The 21408-nt window shown below is 40.9% G+C and overlaps 1 protein-coding gene across 2 annotated transcripts in view; it reads left to right on the top strand.

The window, feature by feature from the left end:
• PPARG (peroxisome proliferator activated receptor gamma) overlaps positions 1 to 21408 on the top strand; it is a 138594-nt gene that overhangs the window by 95449 nt on the left and 21737 nt on the right. For both annotated transcript variants that reach the window (XM_040995217.1, XM_040995218.1), the window contains 2 exons: positions 3825 to 3963; positions 15680 to 15879. In XM_040995217.1, coding sequence (XP_040851151.1) covers positions 3825 to 3963; positions 15680 to 15879 — 339 coding nt within the window. The remainder of the gene's footprint in view (positions 1 to 3824; positions 3964 to 15679; positions 15880 to 21408) is intronic.

Below are 21408 nucleotides of genomic sequence, written 5' to 3' on the forward strand. Positions count from 1 at the left end.
GAAAAATTGGCAGTTTCTTGGTCTAGAGACAACCTGACACTAAGTAGTATTCAGATTCCCCACTTGGTCAAAGTCATTGGCCGGAAGCTTACACACTTGACCTTCAGTCTCCTTGTGTGTAAAATGAGTTAGTGCGTGCAGATTGACTGTCCAAGGTCATGTCCATCTCTGAAGTCTGAACATAACAGACCTCCCTGAAATGCCCCAGCAGGGAGTGTTTTCATTTAAAACGCTAAACCCTATTCAGTTTGTGATGGAAACCAAACCAAATGAGCTGTGATCTTTTATGAAATTATTACAGATAGTCGATTATCTTTTTTTTTTTAAGATTTATTTTATTTTTATTGGAAAGTCAGATAAACAGAGAGGAGGAGAGACAGAAAGGAAGATCTTTCATCTGATGATTCACTCACCAAGTGGCCGCAATGGCTGGAGCTGAGCTGACCCAAAGCCAGGAGCTGAAGAATACAAGTAAATCCTTAGCCATCTACTGTTGTTTTAAAGAGAGAGAGAAAGAAAGAAACAGAATTCCTTGACTGAAATGCAGAGCAAGTTTTGCTTGCCTAGGAAGAAAAAGTGTTTACAGATGTAAAGATAGTACCAGAACTCTGAATGAATGCATGGTGTGGCTTCTCGAGTCAACAGTTCTCAGAGTGTGCCCTAATGATCACTGGGCATCCACGGGGAAGAAACTGCCTTTCTTGCTTGTTCTCTCAGCAGTGTGAGTGGACTGTCGTAAAGGCTCCATGATGTGGACATTGGTACAGTTCTGGTGACTAATGAGGGATTGCTCATACGTTGTTCTACACAACTTCTCCATTTAATTTCTAGTGTGGTAAATACCAAAAGATGGAGCCTACATAAACCAAAGCACTTTGGGGTCTTTAATAATTTTTAACATATTAGAGGGGTTCTGTGACCAAAAAGAGAACCACTGATTGATTACAAGACATTGAGGCTGAAGAAATACAGGGTTTTATTTATTTATTTATTTAACTGTCTGATCGAGTGTCTTTTATTTGGGAGTTTGCTAGTTAGCAACTGAACAAGATTGCTGTCTCATTCTCAGCACAATTCCAGGAGGTTAGTGGTTGTCGGTAGCAAAAGATGCCTTGCAGCAGGACTCAGTGGAAAGCCAGAAGCTGACATGAGTGCATGTGCTTGACTCTGCCTATGCTGTCTTGGGTCATATGTAGGAGAATATGGATATGCTCATAATTAAAATATAGTGGCTCACGAAACTATAGAATAATTGGTGGATTGCATTGGTAAGTCTGAAACACTTATGCAGTGCCAATGGAAAGAGTTTATATTAGTCATTCTTTCTAGAATTCAGACAGGAATGAGCATACTGAGTTTGGATTAAAGTGGAAATGGTAACAAATTCTTGACTAATGTAAAATGAAATCTTTAGCTAAGAAAAGTTTAAGAGTTTTCAGAGCTTTCATTTATTGCTAATTATGATATGTCGATCATATTCTTTGTGTCGTCAGTGAGGGATTGTTGAGAACCATAGATTTTTCTAGAGATAAAAGTAAATGCAATCTGCCAAAGGACACATGTAGTCTGCCTGTGCAGAGGCCCCTGCCCGGGAAGCGTGCATACACCTGGTTATACCTGGTTATTCTCAAGGCTGTACCACCTGACAGGAAAGCTGAGTGCAGGCCAGACACGCTGCCATTCTGCGGCTCACTGCAGCTGCAGTCTAGTTAAAGCATTAAAAGAGCAGTTGGAGAAAATGTTTAAATGAGACAGAAATGAAAGAATCAGTAACTTCTCACAGACAAGCACTAACTTTAGAATACATACATGTACAAAACTGCTAATGAACCGGCGAATAATGAGGCTCCACACCACGTCAGGCTCCAGGGGATTCAGGAGAACAAGTTGTTGGCGATGCACACTGCTTAGTGGACTCAGAAGTGATGAAGGGTGTGGTTGAAGTGTGTATCTTAATCAGCAGCAAAAAGAAACTTTAGAAAAGGAGACTTTGTTCTACAAATCAACAGATTTCACAGAAAAACACCCAGTAAAACCCTTACATCTTTTTGCTAGATCATCATTAGATTTCTTGAGTCAAATGGCAAGAAGGCAACCAGTTAGTGTAAAAACAAAACAAACTTAGTGTTAAAAAAAAGCAAAAGTAAGTTCCAAGCTTCTGTGATAAATATATATTGAAGAATATATATATATAGAGAGAGAGAGAGAATACATTGAGATATATATATATATTGAAGGATGTATGTACTGCTTATGGTATATAGTATTCATGATTTTATTTCTTTAACATCAGAAGCCCTTGACAATCACAGGAAGAATATGATTCACTTTTGAAAGCCATCATATGACTCATGCCAAAAATTTTCATAATAAGGATTTAATTTAAATACCATAAGTCTCTTATTTAAAACAAAAAAAAACCTTCCTATCTAGCCATGCCAAATAATTGAGTACTCTGGGGCTTATTCCGTTGTCAGTTAACCAACACCATTTCTGCCAATCTTACCAGATTGAGAAACTGAAGATCAGAAAGCAAATCGTGGACTAACATAATATATATGATCACAGTGGCAAAAATCAAGATTTCTCATCACAGTTTTCACTGATAGTTCTGCATTTGGGATTCTCCACCAAAGCTAGCTATTAGAGATCTCTTTTTAAAATAGAGAATTTAACATAAAAATCTGGAAAAAGCCAAAATACATGTCAGTGACAGAACCAACACTAATTCAGTGCCTTTTGTGTCAAGTAGGGCCAGGTATATTTGAAAGAATTAAGAATTGAGTTACATGAATATGAACGTAGAAATGGTATTATAAAGCTGTTTTCAGTGCTTTCCAAAGTAAAACAGTCTATTCAGTTATCCTCAAAGTGACCTATTCACCATTTTAAGAAAGTAGGGATTTTCTGGGGATTGATTTATTTACTTCTCGTGTTGTTTCCTATTATCTTTCTATCTGTAGGCTGCAGTGGTTATGGGGCACTCTTTCAACTCTGTAAATAAATGAAACAAATTCTGCAGGAAATTATGCAACATAGAGAATTCCAAAAAATTATACACATGTGGATTTTTATTGGCTCTGATCATGTTTCAGAATGAAATGATTGTAAGTTTGCCAAACTGCTTAGCACAATTGTAGAGACTAAGTTGGAATGATTTGCAGAGAGACTGAACTGATTACATGGTGTTTTATTTGCATCACATTGAATCCAGAGCATGCTGAAAACCAAATGCAGAGCCAAGATACACTGGATGACATCACTTGGTTGTGGTCAGTGTCTGACATCCAAAAATCAGCATAGGAGATCCTCTGGTTATTTATTTTGCAGCAAAGAAAGCTAGGTTCTGGAAATGTTAAGTGACTTGTCTGAATTCACCAATGACAGAGCCGTGTAAAGAACCCACCTGGGCAGATGTTCAGGTCGAGGATTGATGCTCTGCTTTGGTGTCCATGTCCTATACCTGAGTGCTGGCTTGAATCCTCACTTCTCTGCTTCCTACTAAAGCACCTGGGAAGGCAGCCCGTGATGCCCCAAGTCCTTGGGTTCCTAATATCCACATGAGGGACTTGGCTCCTGGCTTCAGCCTGGCTCAGCTGTGGCATTGAGGACATCTGGGGAGTGAGCCAGTAGATGGAATTTCTCTCTGTTCATACTTCTTACTCTGTCAGTCTGCTTTTCAAATAAGTAGCTCAATCTTAAAGGAAAAAAAAAAAAAAAGAATTCATCTCTTCTGGTGCTGAGGCCAGTGTGCCTTTAGCTGCAGGTTAAACTTCCGTGTATCACAAAGACTAAAATTTACTCCTTTCTTTATCCCTTTGCAGGGTTTCTTCCGGAGGACCATCAGATTGAAGCTGATTTATGATAGGTGTGATCTGAACTGTCGAATCCACAAAAAAAGTAGAAATAAATGTCAGTACTGTCGATTTCAGAAATGCCTTGCTGTGGGGATGTCTCATAATGGTGAGTGACCACTTGCACCACGTGCCTTCTTAGCCTAGTTACAGCAGCTGAAGCAATGAGTGCTAGAGCCGTTGTTGAAAATACAGTCTTTGCAGAATGCCGAATTTAATAATAAAACATTTCTCACATACGTCAGTGTTTTTAAGATTGTAGCATGAAATTCTTCTCTCTGCCACTGGATGTTACCAGTGTGGGAGAAGAGAGTTAAAAATCTAAGGGATGAGGCCCGGCGCTGTGACCTAGCAGCTAAAAGTCCTCAGCTTGAATGCGTTGGGATCCCATATGTGCACCGTTTCTAATCCTGGTAGCCCCACTTCCCATCCAGCTCCCTGCTTGTGGCCTGGGAAAGCAGTCAAGGATGACCCAAAGCTTTGGGACCTTGTACCCTTGTGGGAGACTCAGAAGAGGCTCTGGCTCCTGGCTTCAGATTAGCTCAGGTTCAGCCATTGTGGCCGCTTGGGGAGAGAATCATTGAACGGAAGATCTTCCTCTCTGTCTCTCTTCCTCTCTGTTTATCTGACTTTCCAATAAAAATAAATGAATCTTTATTAAGAAAAATCTGAGGGATTTGATGGAAAAATTGTAGTATTTATGCAACTAAATAAGACGTTATTTTTTTTTATGTTCTGTCTAAAACCAAGTTTATGATTCAGAGAAATAAAGTAGAAAACCTGCCTGAACACACCCATGTTTTCATGAACCATAGAACCATCAACACAGTAAAATCATGGAAAATAGGCCTGTTGTTTAAAGAACTGATTCTTTGTCACCATTTGATTATGACAATTCACTGAACCACAAAAAAAATTCAGCTATAAGTGAGTAGTATTATATTTGTCGAGTATTATCAGTTCTTTCAAAAATCATTATGAGACCAAGAAATAAAAGTTACCAAGATGATCAAACTAAACACTGAACTTCATTTCATTTGAAACTCAGCATTTTAGAAGATGATCTTTTTAAGTCAATTTATATAGATTCTAAAACATCTGAGAAAATCAATTTTTTTCATCATGCAAATGTGTGGTTTCACAGCAGAAATCATCAAGATATTTAGCAAATAGGAGCTGATTGATACTTAACTCTTTTTTTCTCTGCCTAACTCTTTAAAAGTGGTTTGCAACATTGCATCACTAGCATGGGTCAGATCTTTTAAAGGGAAGAAAAAGTACTTTGCATGGGGCTGTCAACAATCGTGGACTTGAAGGGGGTTTGGCCCAGCTTTTCCCCAGCAACTGCCTCCGTCTGTTGCGCAGCCATGTACAGCTGCAGTCCTGGCTTGCAAAATAATCTGCTGATTTAATCCCACCAGTTTTCTTTTTATTTTAGACTTCATAAAGCATAAGGAAAAATTTTCGAGTCAAGGGTTGTATTTTAGGTGATGCAATCAAGTTGCAATAAACTTATTTCATTTCATGAAGGAATCATTGACTTTGAGGTCATTATCGCCAAGACAGCCTAGGAAACTTGCCAGTTCTGCTTTTAAACACTAGTATTTTTTGCCTGCTAGAAAAATTTTCAGTTCACACATTCATGCAAAATATAATTCTTGTTACTTAGAGGTGCTGTGCACATTCACATGAAATAAATGTGTGTATTGTTCACAGGCAAATATTGCTTAAATATGTACATCCCAACATATGTAGTATGAATGGTACAATTTTCTCCTCCCAGGAAAGTCAAAGCAAGCTATCATAAACTTGATGATCTGGTCTTTTGACTTCATATGACAACAACTTATTATCTTTAGAGAAGAGGCCAGTCCTGACAAGGAGTGTTCCACTAACTCTTGCAAAGGCATGATATCATGATTTATGCAGCTCAACACTTAAAGCAGAGCTGACTGAGAAAATCCTTCCTCCGAGTTTTTTGTAGAAATGCGTTTGCAGCACAGAACATGTCCATATGATCTATACACAAGACAGGAAACTCCGCAAATAGGTTTTGATTAGTTTTGCCTGTTATCTTGATGAGGAAAACATTTCTTGGTGAAAAACTTTCTTGACAGCTCTAGTCAGTATTTAAAATTCATTGCTTTGGCCAATGTTAACTCAACGGTAATAAGATTTCCCTTCATACACAATGCCTTTTTTTAAAAAGTTATCAAAAAGCTTATATTGTTATACACAGTCACCCAGCTCCTCCTCTCTCTCTCTCTTTTTTTCTTTTTTTCTTTTTTTGAAAAGCTTAGAGTTGGGTAGGCAAGGAGATGTCTTCAGGGGCCAGCGTCGTGGTCTAATAAGTCAAGCCACTCCCAGTGATACTAGCATCTCATGCAGGCACTTGTTGCTTTACTTCCAATCTAACTCCTTGCTGACGAACCTGGAAAACTAACAGAAGATGGCCTAAATGCCAGGCTCCCTGCTACCTATGTGGAAGAAGCAGATGAAGCTGCTGGCTTCTGCCTAGCCATTGTAGACTTTTGAGGAATAAACCAACAATCTAATTCACCCTGTCTCCTCTCCTCTTCTTTCCCTTTATCTCTTTCTAACTCTTTCAAATAAGTACATCCTTTAAAAAAAAAAAAAAAGAAGAAGAAGAAGAGAAGAGAACTTCCATCTACAAGTTTATTCCCAAATGCCTACAACAGTGCCAGGTGGACTAGGCTGAAGTTAAAACCAGGAACCTAATCCATGTCTCCCATGGGACAAGGATACCACTACTTGAGCCATCATGATCTGCTGCCTTTATGGCACATTAATAGGAAATCAGAAGCATAAAGCTGGAACTTGAACTAGACATTCTAAGAGGGGACGCAGGTGTCCCGAGTACATCTTAACCACTGCACCAGGAGCCCATCTCCGGCCAGATGTTTTCAGTATGAACAAGAAGAAATGAGCATCACCAGAGTAAACTAACTGCTCTGGGTTGCTTTAATGTGTTACTGTTTAGTCCTTTCAATGTATTTAGCATATCCCTTAGCCAAGCACTCACAGATTTGAAGCAGGTTGCTGAAGTAAACTTCAGGGAGTTGTGTTGTGCCATTATTCCTTTCAGCTTTGGAAATTCTGTGATTTTACATAATGAAACAATCTAACAGGTTGAATTTTTCACTTTTCTTTCTTTTTTCTTTTTTAATTATTTTTATTTGAAAGAGTTACAGAGAGAGACAGAGAAATTTTCTACCTGCTGGTTCACTCTCCAAATGACCCATCCAAAACCAGTAGTGTCTCCCAGGTCTTCATGTGGGCCATCCTATGTTGTGTTCCCAGTCCATCAGCAGGGAACTGGATCAAAAGTGGAACCACTGGGGCTTGAACCAGCACCCTGTGGGATTCTGACACCACAGGGGGAATCCTCACAGCTGCACCGCAGTACCAGCCCCTGAAGTTTTCACTTTCTAACCAATTATTCTGTATGTCTTACAGTTTTCCCAAGTTGATAGGCATCAGTCAAATCAGGTCTCCGTATTCTGATCAATTCCTCGGCTGTTATTAATATAACAAGCACATTTATTAATATTAACAAGTATTTATAATAATTTAGAATAATAAATATTGTTAATATTAATATGATGTATTAATATTGAGCATAATTTAAGGCTGTTAGTTTGGTAGCTGTGATGGAAAACCAAACTGCAAACCCAAAGCATACTGGGCTGGAGAAGGCGTTGAGTGCTGTATCAGACTTTGTTTGGGGGAAAGCTATTCTGATATATCTTGGGTCTTGATTGTGCTGAACATCCTGGAATGTGATTTCAGAATTCTTCCAGTTGCAAACTAATTCTGAAATATCTGTTTTCGGCATCGAATAAATAGCACTCCAGTATTGAGTTGATTGTTATGCTTTGAAAGCAAATTTTCTGTTTTTCTGTAAGAAATCAAGAAAAATCTCATTCCAGTTCTTTGGGTTGTTTAATGTGATGCCGCATCTCTAGACTGTGGTCTATCTGCTGATTACTAAGAAGGCTCCCTGAGTCCTCCCCAGAACAGACAGTACCCCGTCTAGAAACACCAATAGAGCAGGGCTCAAAATGAAAGTAAAACAGAAATAGAGACCCACTTCCTGGGACACCCAGAGGAGGCTACCAGGGACTGGTCACTGCGTCAGCAGCTGTTGGCCAGTGCAACTGCATCTGGAGAATCTATGAGAACACTGTCGCTTTGCTTTTTCACTCATATGGAGACTTACATTTTTGTTGTTTTAAATAGTAGTTTTGGTTTAAAAATCCTGCTGTCGGGTCCTGGATATGATTACTAGCCTTGACATAAGTCAGATTTTTTTAAGGTACCTCTTATTTTTTGGCTAAACAATTTGGTCATTAAGAATTTTGGTTGGTGAATATTTCATAGTTAAAACTGTTCTTCATATAAACTAAATAAAAATAGGTTTAGTCCAAATGCATTTTTAAATAAACTAAAGTTGCACAGAACTGTCTATTACTTATGAGTCATTCAGTTAGGTTTTCCCTTTAAAATTGAGATCTAATAAAAAAATTATCTTTCAGAAATAGGGAAAGCAGTGAAATGTTTGCTGATTAGGATAACCCATTTACAATTATGGGATTTTTCTTAGGCTGACTACTTTAAAAATAATTTCTCAATAGCTTCATAAAAATCCAGAAAAAAAGTTTCGCACATTTTTGTGGCACTCCACATTTTTACGATAGTTTCTCAGTGCTTTGCAAACAGTAGCTCTAGTATATATTTGGAAAAGAAAAGAAAATTTGCAAGGCAACTGGATCTAAACTTTTTAAGCTAGTTTTGGTTTTCGTTTTGTCTTGCTTGTTTTTTACTTCAATCTTCTGTGTGGTATAAAGAGGAATAATCTAAGTGCTAACTTTGAAGAGAGGTCGCAAAGTCCTAATACGCAGAGCTGCTCTGATCTTTAGACCCACATGGCATTCGTGATCATCCACAGCACAGCCCCGTCCCTTTTACTCTGGTCCTCTTTCCACTTACACTTCAGGAAAGCTGTGCTTTGCTGTCTCTGGAAAATGCCCTCTGCTTAAATATATACGGCTCCTTTTGGGTACGGCTTTCTGTTCCCTGTTGCAAGTTCCACCTGACATTCAAGGCCTCAGCTCAAATGTTTCTTTTCCATGAAATTTATTCACTGTGACACCAGTCTTCCTTAAAAAGCAAGGGAGTGATCAGATCTGTATCACCAAAAACCAGACCACAAGCAGCAGTTTAAAAATAGGTAGGTAGATAGGTAGAGAGATTGAAGGAAGAGGCTGGAACCAGAGAAATCTGTCATGTGACCAGAGCAGTATTAGGATGAAAAAGAAGGACATGGAAGTATCAGAGTTGTGCCCAGTGAATAAATGTACCTAGGAGAATGCAGGTGGTCAAGGGTTTTTCAGGAAGCAGGCGTTTGGCACCATGGCCAAGAAGCTGCTTGGAATGCCTAATTCCAGATCAGGTGCTGGGGTTTGCATCCTGACTCCACTTCTGCTTCCAGATTCCTGCTAATGCACACCTGATGGGGCAGCAGGTGATGGCTTAAGCAATTGGGTCCCTGTCACCAGTATGGGAGGCTGGATTGGTTTTCAGTCTTCCAGCATGGGCTATTGAAGGCCTTTGGGGAGTGAACCAATGGATGGAAAATCTCATTCTTTTCCAAATGAATAAATTAATAACAATAATGAAAATATTATTCAGGATATGTAGTTGAATTATTGAATGAGCCAAGAAAGGAACACAGGAAGAGCCAGTTTGGAGGAGAAACTCTGAAACTCAGTGCTATTTTGTGTTTGATATGTTTATGGGAGGCGGGGGTGTATCCAGCCTGCACATATAAAAGATTATGGGGATAAAAGTGAAAAGTACGAATCCACATCTCAAGAAACACAGAACAGAAATCGCTAGCACTGTTGTTAGTTAGAGATACTAAACTGAGGACAATGGCCTGTAAGCCAAGAAAGAAGGGCTGTGGAAGAGATTTGGGGAACAGCAGACAGAATCACAAAAGCAGAAGTCAGGGTGAGGAACGGTTCATAGGTTGAAAGGCTGGAAGAATGCTGGAAAGCACCAGTGGAGTGAGAATGTTGAAAAGGCTCCTGATCCGAACATAGGAAAAGCGGTTGATGTGTGAAACTTTGCTGAGTTCCAATGAAGCAGAAGCTCTATTGCAGAAGGGCAGGAAGTACATAGGGGTGACCCAGACAGAAGATGGCTGACACTGACGACTCTGTCAGTGAGGTCAGTGGTGGGGGAAGGGCCCCTTGAAAAGGAAGCCGCACTGGGGTCAGAACCTTAGGCATCTACTCATAAGGAAAGGAGAGAGCTGGGAAAGAGAGGCAGCTGAGGAAGTAAACTGTCCGTTTCTGATCTGGCCTCCCACGTGTGTCCTGTTCACGTTTGTGCCCACAGCCCAGGGTCTGGCACGCAGCAGGTCAGTGAGATCGTTAAGTGCTTCGAGTTAGACTTCCCAGTTGTTGGAGATCAAGCTAGAAAATGAAGCAGTGTTATTTCATCCTTCTCTACTGTGGGAAGATACTGAAGCATCCTATACAGATAGTTTGAAAAATGTTGGCTCCACATAATAAGTGTGACTTAGTGTTGGTGCTCAGGCTGCTTCTTGTTTTACTTCAGAGGAATTGGAAAATGGTAGTTCCTAGCTTGCCAAACCTTGAAATCCAGTTATTTTCCCCTCCAGAAAGTTGGAAAAACATAAAGATTTACCAGCAATAGCCATATGCAAAACAGCAGTGTTTCACGTCTGCATGCCGTGCACACACGCACCGCTCTTCACGAGCCACACAGCCTTACAAGTCAAAAGCTTGACACGATTGCGAGTTCATCCCTAAGATCTTGAAAGGCAAATCTTTTTAAAAAGCCTTCTACTCTGTGATGCTTTATTGTAAGAATCTGCTGTGGCAATTAGTGATATTTATCTGTAATGTACCTACTGTTGGATCGATGTTTTTAAAGTATGTCATTTAATTGTTTTTATTCCCACATCCAAGAAGCATCAAATTACCTATTCATTGTTTGCAGTTAATGTGTTCGATAACGTCTACACTAAATGTATGATGCCGAATCTGTCATATGCTAGTAGTAGTAGGCTGCCTAAATTTCAGTAAAAATATATTGTATAAAGGTAGGATCATTTACCCTCAAAAAAGAATGTCAAACCTGGATTTCACTGCCTTCCTATTCTGCTGCCTTTTTTTCCTGCCATGACACCTGAATTCCCCATGGATTACTAATTACCTTAAACGGGAACCTAAATGCCTGTGTCCAGAGTCAGACAGAAGTTCCTCAATGTGATTGGTGTGAGATCTGTAGAACAGACAGAATGTGGCTTTTTTTGTTTTTATTAGAGTCTCAAAGGCTAGATAAATGTCGCCTTAACAAAGAGAACAGAAAATGTTCCCTGCTAGATAGTTGCAGGGCTGTGGAATTAAAGGGAAGAATTAGGTATCTTCTTTCCATGTTTGTTATTCCATTGTTACAACAGTTGAGGACAAAAAAGTTAAGTAATTTTCTCAAGTAATTCTCAGTAGCTCGTCACTGAGTCCAAGCTAGAAAGTCTGTTTCCCAAGTCAGTGCAGTGTTTATTTCACTGCCTTTCACAGATTGGCTCAGTAACTCAGGATTTTACATGGAGCATTTTCCTTCTGTTTTTAAGATTAATCAGCAGTGGTAGGAAATTTGGAAAGCCATATTTGTGTATGGGCATACTCAGACTTTGTACTTCTGGTCTCCTACCTACAACGCTCATATTCATTTTCTGGGTTCTGTTTTGTTTTCTTAGATTTATTTTTATTTATATGAAAGGCAGAGTTAGAGATCCTCCATCCGCTGGTTCACTCTCTCCAAATGCCCACAAGAGATGGTGCTGAAGCAGGCCACAGCCCGTTAGCAGGATCAGAAGTGGAGCAGTGCACATAAAGGATGCTGGCATCACAGGTGGCAACTTCACGTGCTATGCCACAGTGTCCGTCAGTCTCCCTCTTCCATGTCTAAATTCTAATCTCGGTATTATAAAACACACACACCAATCCTACCTCTGTCCTTATCTTGGTTCTCAGATTCTCCCCTCAAAAGGCAGAAACTGAGAATCAACAACTACTTCATTGAAACACCATTGCCCAAAATATTTGAATACAGAGGAAGAGATCGATATACTTCATCTTGGGATTTGTTCTTTATTTATAGAAGGCATCGGTGTGTCATGGCTATCCTCCGGCTCTGTAGCTCACAGAAGCCGTACTCCCCTTCGATCTGTTTGTCCACAGCAGTGGAAACTGCTTGTCTGGCATGACTCTGACCTGGCCCTTCCCTGAATACTTCTCGGGCTTTAGCCCATTGCCTCACAGCAGGTGTGTGTGCCTGGGATTCAACAACAACAAAATAAAATTAGCTTCTTCCTCCTTTGAAAAATGTCCGCAGAGGGGCGAGCATGGTGGCTTAAAGGTTAATCCTGCACCTGCAGTGTCAGCATCCCTTATAAACACTGGTTCAGGTTCAGACTGCTCCACTTTTGGTCCAAAAGTGGCTTATGGCCTGGGAAAGCAGCAGAAGATGGCCAAGTTCTTGGGTGGACACTTGTCCCCATGGTGAGAGACCCAGATCAGCTTCAGATCAGCTCAGTTCTGGCCACTGTGGCCATCTGGGGAATAAGCCAAGAGATGGAAGAACCCTCTTTCTCTCTGTATGTCTCTCCTTATCTCTCTGCAAATCTGCCTCTCAAAAATAAATAAATCTTTTTTAAATACCTGGAAATAATTTTTTTTTTAATTTTCTCTATAACTTCAAGTTTCTATGTGTTTTAGTGCAAATTTAGTTCCACCAAATAGGACTTGGATTTTGCTCCTTTTCTGTACCTATGGTCTGTAACAATGCTAAAATCATTGATATAATTAGTTGAACTGATAATTAATTGATCTAACATGTTTCATGAACTTTTAAACAATGCAGATAATTTGTTGATAAAATATAGCCATTGGGAGAAATCTCAAATTATTTAAAAAATCAATTTTTTTAAGATTTATTTATTTTTATTACAAAGTCAGATATACAGAGAGAAGGAGAGACAGAGAGGAAGATCTTCCATCCGATGGTTCACTCCTCAAGTGACCGCAAGAGCTGGTACTGTGCCCATCCAAAGCCAGGAGCTCTTCTGGGTCTCCCACACGGGTGCAGGGTCTCAAGGGTTTGGGCTGTCCTCGACTGCTTTCCCAAGCCACAAGCAGGGAGCTGGATGGGAAGCAGGGCCACCGGGATTAGAACCAGCGACCATATGGGATCCCAGCAAGTTCAATGCAAGAACTTTAGCCGCTAGGCCACCGCGCCAGGCAAAAAAAAAAAATCAATTTTAATTTAGATTCTAGCAGAAGGATTTGGCCTTCATGTCTCCTAAGTCTTAAATGGTTTCAAGTTACTTTGGGCTATTTTTGTTAAGTTTTGGAAAACCAGGACTAGCAAAGGTAATAAATGACTGTCTTTTGAATTTTTGTTCACGTTACTCTTCTTCATTATGCACTAAAAAAATTTAGTTTTCTAACCATGTAAAATTCAGTGTATGTTTACAGTTTCTTACCTGTAAAAATTTAACCAGAACTTGGAACAGTGTTTGGCACAGAATAGTCACTCGGTAGTTTTTTGTTTGCTTTTTGTTTGTTTTTAAGAGGTAGTGTCGTATGTCCTGTGAGTAACTAAACCCCAAGAGCACTGGCTAATTGCTAATTCTGGCCATCTTTGTTTTGTTATGTGATAACCCTGATTTTCCCCAAATTTTATGCCAAAATTTCTTCTTTGAATGTATTATCATTCTCACCTGGTGCTTTCTGTTGGATCAATTTACCAAACTTCCCAACCTACATACTGCCTCATTTTCTCTCTGCTTTTAAAGTTGATATTTTGGAGTTTAATTCATCAAACAATTTTGTTTACACAATATATGAGGACCGCAAATGAAATGGGAGTTGGGAGAATCTAGGATTCCTCATTTTATGCAAGTCATGAACAGCCCTCCTTCTCCCACATAGCTAAACACAGGGGTAAAGAAGGCAAGATTTCTGTTCAGAAAGTGGCAATTTTTTAAAAGATTTATTGATTTTAATTGGAAAGGCAAGTTTTTACAGCGAGAAGGAAAGACAGAGAGGAAGATCCTCTCTCTGCTGTTTCAATCCCCAAGTGGTCACAATGGTCAGAGCTGAGCCGATCCGAAGCCAGGAGCCAGGAGGTTCTTCTGGGTCTCCCACATGGATGCTGGGTTCCAAGGCTTGGACTGTCCTCGACTGCTTTCCCAGGCCACAAGCAAGGAGCTGGATGGGAAGTGAAGCAAGCAAGATATAAACCCCCACGTGGAAGGGGAGAACTTTAGCCACTAGGCTACCACACCAGGCCTGAAAAGGACAAATTTTGAAGACTTATGTTTGAAGAACTCCTGTGAAAAGGACCTAATAACTTAATGAGTAGGCTAACTTAATGTAAAGGAGTTCCAAGGTAAGATTTTCTTCCCCTTTAAGCTTTGATCTCTAAGGAGACCTCTGTAATCCTTCAGTTGCTATTTAGTTTACAGACCTGAGATTGCTTTGTGATTTTTCAGCTAAAGGGTTAAATCTGTCTTTTCTCTAGAAAATTCAAAATTAAATTCACAAGACATTCAAAGGAATGTGTCATGCATACCTAGGTGTTATGGTGGAAATGCTCCCTTTAGCACTGACTGCACAGCCCCCAGTGCTGATGGGACAGAACATGCTGCCGTCTACAGCTCGAGGGGCTGAGTGTGGTAGAGGATGCTGCCTGAGACACACGTGTGTCATAGTCTGTCTCTGGACAAGATCGTGCTGCTGGCCACAGCCACAGGCCTTAGGGTGGGCAAACTTAGAGTCCAGGGGACCCTAAAGTAGCATTACTCAAAATGAGATTTTAAAGATTGTATTGGTAGGGAGGAAGGAGAACATACCTGAGTTGAAAGAGTTACCATGAGAACATGTTTCTCCCTAACTTTGGCCTTTCTTTCATCTTCTTCTTTTGTACTTACTCATTTGACAAAAGCCCAAAGTTAAAGATAGTGTCTTTCAGACTGACACCATTCTGTGATAGTTTTGGAGGGCCGGGGGATAATCTCTCTCCACAAAGTAGCAAGATGAACAAAGGAACATCATGTTTCTCTGCAACAGAGACAAAACAGATTGTGTAATCTCACTGAGAACCAAGCCTATGTCTGCACAACTTTGAACCCTGTGTGATTCCTTACTTTAATTTGTGGAATGTGTTGATCTTTCTAGCGTCTGACCCCATATCAAGTGCTGGGGTTACGAAACCAGATAGCACCCTTTCTTTGGACATTAGAACATTGTTCCATAGTGGTACAAGTAGGCTTGTAACATAACCAACTGCAACAATGTGTGAATTTGGCTGTCATTGAAATATGTACCCACGGGAAAGCATAGTTAATGCAGCTTGAAGAAGTCAGGGAAAGCCTCATAAGGAAGGTGACAGTTGAATTGGGCTTTGAGGGATGAGTAGGAATTGGTTCCGGCTGATTCTGTGTTTAAGTACTTTGTTTTCTTTACGACTCTCGAATTCTTTGACCTTCCTAGCAGGATCATGCATTACATTTTTACAGTGATGAGGGTGATTTTTAGGATAGCCCTTGCTTCTGTTGTGAAATGAAAACCTCAGCAAAGTGACAGTGGGACAAGGATTGGAGATGAGTGGGAGGAGGGTTTGTTACTGAGTGGGAGCCAGGGCCAGGGAGGGGACAGTGTGCAGGGGGAACAGTGCTAATTCGTCCTGTCATTCCTCTCCCTCCGCAGCCATCAGGTTTGGGCGGATGCCCCAGGCCGAGAAGGAGAAGCTGTTGGCTGAGATCTCCAGTGACATCGACCAGCTGAACCCAGAGTCTGCCGATCTCCGAGCCCTGGCAAAGCATTTGTATGACTCATACATCAAGTCCTTCCCGCTGACCAAAGCCAAGGCGAGGGCGATCTTGACAGGAAAGACAACAGACAAATCAGTTAGTTTTCTTCTGCTGTTTTCACTGGAGGTGGCTGGGGTGTGTGTGTGTGTGTGTGTGTGTGTGTGCAGTAAGTGACTTATGTTACCCGTGCATGTGCAGAAAACTTTCAACTGTTGACTGTTAACATATTGCAGGCTGAGTCTGAGACACAGGAAATGTTTTCAGATAGAAGTAAACATTATTTTGAAAAGAGGAAAGAGTACTCCAAGTTGTGAGAAAGTCTTTGAGAGTAGTCTAAGCAGAAGCAGGTGCCTTTAGCCTCCATGAATGAGCTCAGGCACCTTCATCCTGCCACCCTGCTCGGGATCCCTCTGTTTGTTTGGTGTCAGAGGAACTAACCACAGCTTCATCCTAACAGCCCTGCTTTCTCTAGGCAGAACCTGGCCTAAGGTATCCAGTGCTATTCATTCACTTTCCAGAACAATCAGTTAATGTTCATGTACCACGAGGGGCATAAAACTACATTCCAGATATTTTGCTATCTTTCTTTCTTGTCACATTCTGTTCATTGTTACTGGGGAACTGAAAGCTTTGTCCGTCCATTACATTAGTGGATTTTCTGCATGGCTCGCAGCTGCCGGGGCTCCTCCAGCAGATTCTCAGACATCTGGAGGCTTGTTGAGTAGCACTGTTTAGAAAGCTCAGAATGAATTATAATTGTTACTGAGTCAAGCTTTCCAAGAAGCAGAACTCTGCACTGATAGGAAGCTGAGCGAGCGTGTGGAATTATGTTGAGACAAAACTGAACTTGAGTCCGAGTCCCAGTTGGCTGTCGACTTGCACGGCAACCTGGGTCGTGTCTCTATGCCTCAGTTTATTTGGAGATGGGGTCTAACTTTGACTCTAAGATCTGCAGGGCGTTCCTAAGGCTGTAGAGATGCAGAATACACTCAGTATTGAAACCCCTGTGTGCAATCACTGATTTTCTTAGGAGTATTTCCAGGAAGGTTATGGAGGAACTTAAGAGAAATGTGTAACTTCCGCTCCCCACCTCCACTCAGATGTGTTTTGGGGAAAAAAATCTCATTACCCTTTAATGTATTTTGATGATTATCTCAAGATGTTATTTTTCCCATTTAACTAACCCATTTAGTAACAGTAGAATCAACTAATAGGCTAAGTAGACTGTGAAACAGAGCCATTTGCCAGTAAGGACAGTGAGCTTTCTGACTTGTTTAAAGAGGTTGTTGCTACTTCAGCAATGAAAGACCTGCATCTAGTTTGTTACAACTGGAAAAAAAAAAAAAAAAAAAAGCTCATTTATTATATTCAAGCTACATAGCCCTTGGAGCTGCTAGAATTCCCTCCTGAAGGAGAGGGAAGCTGAAGTCCAGAAAGGTTACAGCAAGTGCAGAGATAGAGGACCGTGATGCAGGCTTCCTGGCCCCAATTCAGAGCTGGCTGAGCACGATGGTCCCTCAGTGTGGGACGTTGCTGGAAGCAAGCCTCTCCCCTTGCCCAGCAGGGAGCCAAGGAGATGTGTGTACCAGGGAAACCTCACCTTGGGCAAACCTTCTCAGTAGTGATTCTTCCTACCAGTTTTAAAATAGCAGTAGTTCCTCACCTCATCCTACCATCCCACCATATTCACAGTTGGGAATTTTTTTTTTTTTTTTTGCTGTTTTATTCTTGAATTATGTTAGCTGCTCTCCTTTAAAAATAAACTCTTCATTTCCAGGAAGAGAAACAAAGAAAATGGAGCAACCAGTCTAAAGAGCATTAACACTTTAAAGCGTATTATTGCTGAGAGCAGATATAGAGCGAGGCCTGAAGACTGGAGGTGCAGAGCTGGACGCATGAACCCCACAGCCAGCAGTTGGCTTCACATTTTTGCCCAAGGCTGTTTAGTTTCCAGGCACTGCTTTCTCACCTTAACTTTATCCCCCAGTTCAGACCTGCAATTCCTGCTGGAAAGATACCTGGAAAATAGGAGAAAGATAAAAGCAAAAAAATCCCCGGTAGTCAAGAATTTAAATTCACACTGCTGGTGGCCTGCGTATTCTGGGTTACTGCAGGACACAGACCCCAAATCACAGCAGAGTACTGTAAAACCTCACTCCGCTAGACTCCTTGGCTCCAAATCTTTGAGTTACAAGTAAGATTATGGAAAGATGTTTATAGAACAAATGGCTTTTGGGCCCATGTGGTGGCACAGAGTTAAGCTGCCGCCTACAGTACCAGCATCCCATGTGAATGGTAGTTCAAGTCCTGGCTACTCAACTTCCAATCCAGCTTCCTGCTAGTGTTCCTGGGAGAGCGATGAAAGCTGGTCCATTTCCTTAGCTCCTGTGTCTGTAAGAGATCCAGGTGGCCTTTCAGGTTGCTGGCTCCTGCCTAGCCTGACCTCAGCTATTATGGTCACTTGGAAAATGAGCCAACAGAGAGATCTCTTTCCTTCACTCTTTAATTTTTCCTTTAAAATAAATCAACAATTCTTTTTTAAAATATTAATTTAATTTCTCTGAAAGGCACATCTACAGAGAAGAAAGAGAGAAAGATGTTCCATCTCATTGCTTTACTACCCAGTTGTCCACAATGGCCGGAGCTGCACCAATCTGCAGCCAGGAGCCAGGAGCCTCTTTTGAGTCATTTGTGTGGCTACGGGTCTCAAGGCTTTGGGCCATCCTCTGCTGCTTTCCCAGGCCATAAACAGTGAAGTGGAGCAACCAGACACAAATTGACGCCCATATAAAAATCTTGAAGGAGGAGCATTAGCCAATAAACCATTATACCAAGTCTATTAATAAATCTTTTTTAAATGAAGCTAAAGCTAGTTTAAGGGGAAATGTGCAAACTACTTATGCTCATAAATTGGACATAATTTATGATTTGGATAACAGAATTGCCGTTAGTTGGGGTCCAGAAAAAGAGAGCAAGAGTGAAACAAATTAAAATAATCCGTTTGCTGATTACACAAAACTGGAATACAGTTTTTTGGCCCTCTCCTCCTTATCTTGCAAAATCAAATTAAGCACTGGTGGAAAGAAAGAGTTCAGAGAGGAATATGAGAGAAAAAAAATCCCAAATGCAATTTCCAATGAGACTAGAGATTTGTTCTTTATCTCCATGGTCATGTTATTCATTTGATAGCATCTATCTCAGGGGTGTTATGTTATCTCTTGGCCAGGACTCATGATAGCATTGATAGGAAAGCCCTTGCAGAAGCCTGGACTCTTGAGAGAGTGGGGGGACATATAAAAGCAACTCTGTCTATGTAGCAAAACTAGTTAGTGCTGTGCAGCCTCTTAGGAATTGATGTCATCCGTGTTGGTTTGGCCAAACTGGGAGATGCTACTCAGCAGCGATGAGCAGCTACCCTGAGCCTTTGGGAAAGGAAGTCAGTGGACTGAAGAGGCCGTTCTTCAGATTATCTCACTGCTCCTCTGGAGCCAGCTGCCCTCTCAGCATTTGCCTGCAGGCCAGCCAGGCCTTCTTCCCTGCCCAGTTAAACTTCCTGCTCCTATCTCTGATACCCTCGGGCCACTTGCACCTTTCAAAAGAGATAAATGTTCCTGCTCTCCTCCTATCAACTTTAACTTCTTATCTTTGGGATCTGATGCCTCTACTTTTCATTGTCTTATCTAGAAAAATAATGATTGGAGATTTTAGGGTTCCAGGATAGAGAAAGATAGGAAATAGAACCACTAAATATTGATCACCAGAGAGGAAATTTTGGAACAGTAGGCCTTTTTGTCACCTACTGATTCTCTCATGACCTATGTCCTTGACAGTAGCTTGTTCCAGTTAATTTCCCTTCTGTAGGAGATCCCCGTTGAACTCTGAGAACCTTGAGTATGCTAGAAGCAGGGCAGACTGTTTCGTGAAGGCAGTTTGATAACTGAATGGACTTTGGAAGTTCCCCATGTTTGACTATTACCCCGGTGCAGTGATCACACTGGGTGTATCAGTGCCACGCGATCCCATGTTTGTTGATGAAAATAAACTGAGAGTGGTTTTCAAAACCATTTTCAGTGCTGTGGTTTGTCATAAAACAATAAATAGAAAAACACTTGGTGTACCTGCCAACTTTTCACTCCGTATCCAAGAGATGGTGAGGCCCTGGCTATTTTCTATCTGCAAATAAGGAATAAAACTTTTTATTTGTACTGTACTGGACTTTGGGTTCCAAAGCATTGCATTGTTTATGATGAGTACATGTGGAGTCAAGATTTTTATGAGTACAAGAGCAAAACTGGTGCCATCAGAAGCATGGCTATTCTAAATAGTGTGTGAAGTAGGAAAGTACTGAAGAATAAAATCAATGTGGAAATGGAAACTTTTGCAAAAACCACTTAAATGTATGCATTCTAGAATTTAATATGGCCGTCAAACCGAATGACTCAAACAATTAGAAAGCTATCTACCCTGCCAAGTGGATGCTTAGAACAATATAGTCTCTTTTCCCATGATCTCTAGAGAAATCTGCCATCAGGTGAGCTCTCAGAGGAAAGAGACTGAGGAAGCCAGAATAAGCAGAGCAGGAGAGCAGTGCTGATGCATTTCCACAACTGCTGGAAACTTTGGGCTCCAAGGTTCTTAATACATGTGTCAGTATTAATTTATTCTTTAGTTGCCAAGATCATGAGAAATAAAGAGCCACATATCTGAAGCAATAGTGTTCTCTCAGAGTATGTTAAAAAGTAATATTCTACATAGTTAATAAGACAAGCGCTTGGATTTTCTCAATGATTGTGCTCACTTGGCCCTACCCTTCTCTGTCCACCGTGTAACCTTTTGGCTGGCAATTGACGATTTGTTTAAGAGCCGTGGTTATATGCTAGCTTAATAGTATAGATAATTCTTCCAGAAGTCTCTGTTTATTTGTCTTAAACTCTTAAGACACATAGGAAAACACAGTGACATTGGACAGGTTTTCAAACTTCTGTTCAACAGAGCACTGAACTTTGTTGCAAACAGTACCTCAAAACCCCAGCAGAGAAAATCCTCTGCTTAAAAGCCCCAATTCATCCCAGGACAGACTTTCTAGTGAAAAGTAAAAGAAGTTGAAAAGTTACAGAGAAAGCAATGGGAAAGTCAGAAAACGCGATCAGCACCCAAGGGAGTGTGGTTCTAGTTCAGGGTGTGCTGTCAAGAGTGATTCAGCTTGGGAAGGACGCTTGGCTTGAGTTTATTCATACATACAGAATGATGGTGTGGACCCTTTTTCTTTTTAAAAAATTTCTTTTATTTGAACTGTGGAGTGATAGAGAGGGAAGTACAGAGAACACGATCTTCCACTGGCTCGCTCCTGACATTGCCGTAACAGCCAAGGCTGGGTAAGGCCAAAGCCAGGTCTCCCACGTGACTGGCCTCCTTCCACTGCCTTCCAAAGAGTGTTAGCAGGGAGCTGGGTTGGAAATAGAACCATGCTTTGAGGTGGGTTGCTGGTGGTAGCCTAACTTGCTGTGAAGCAATACTGGCCCCTGTTTAGGAAGTCTTCTTTAGTTCTGTAAATTCTGCAGGGTTCAACAAAAAAGTAAATAGGAACAAGACGGGCAGCAAGAGGGGCAACCTAAAGACATTGAG

The sequence above is a fragment of the Ochotona curzoniae genome, unplaced genomic scaffold, assembly GCF_017591425.1.
Source record: "Ochotona curzoniae isolate NIBS_2020 unplaced genomic scaffold, NIBS_Ocur_1.0 contig_908, whole genome shotgun sequence".
NCBI lineage: Eukaryota > Metazoa > Chordata > Mammalia > Lagomorpha > Ochotonidae > Ochotona > Ochotona curzoniae.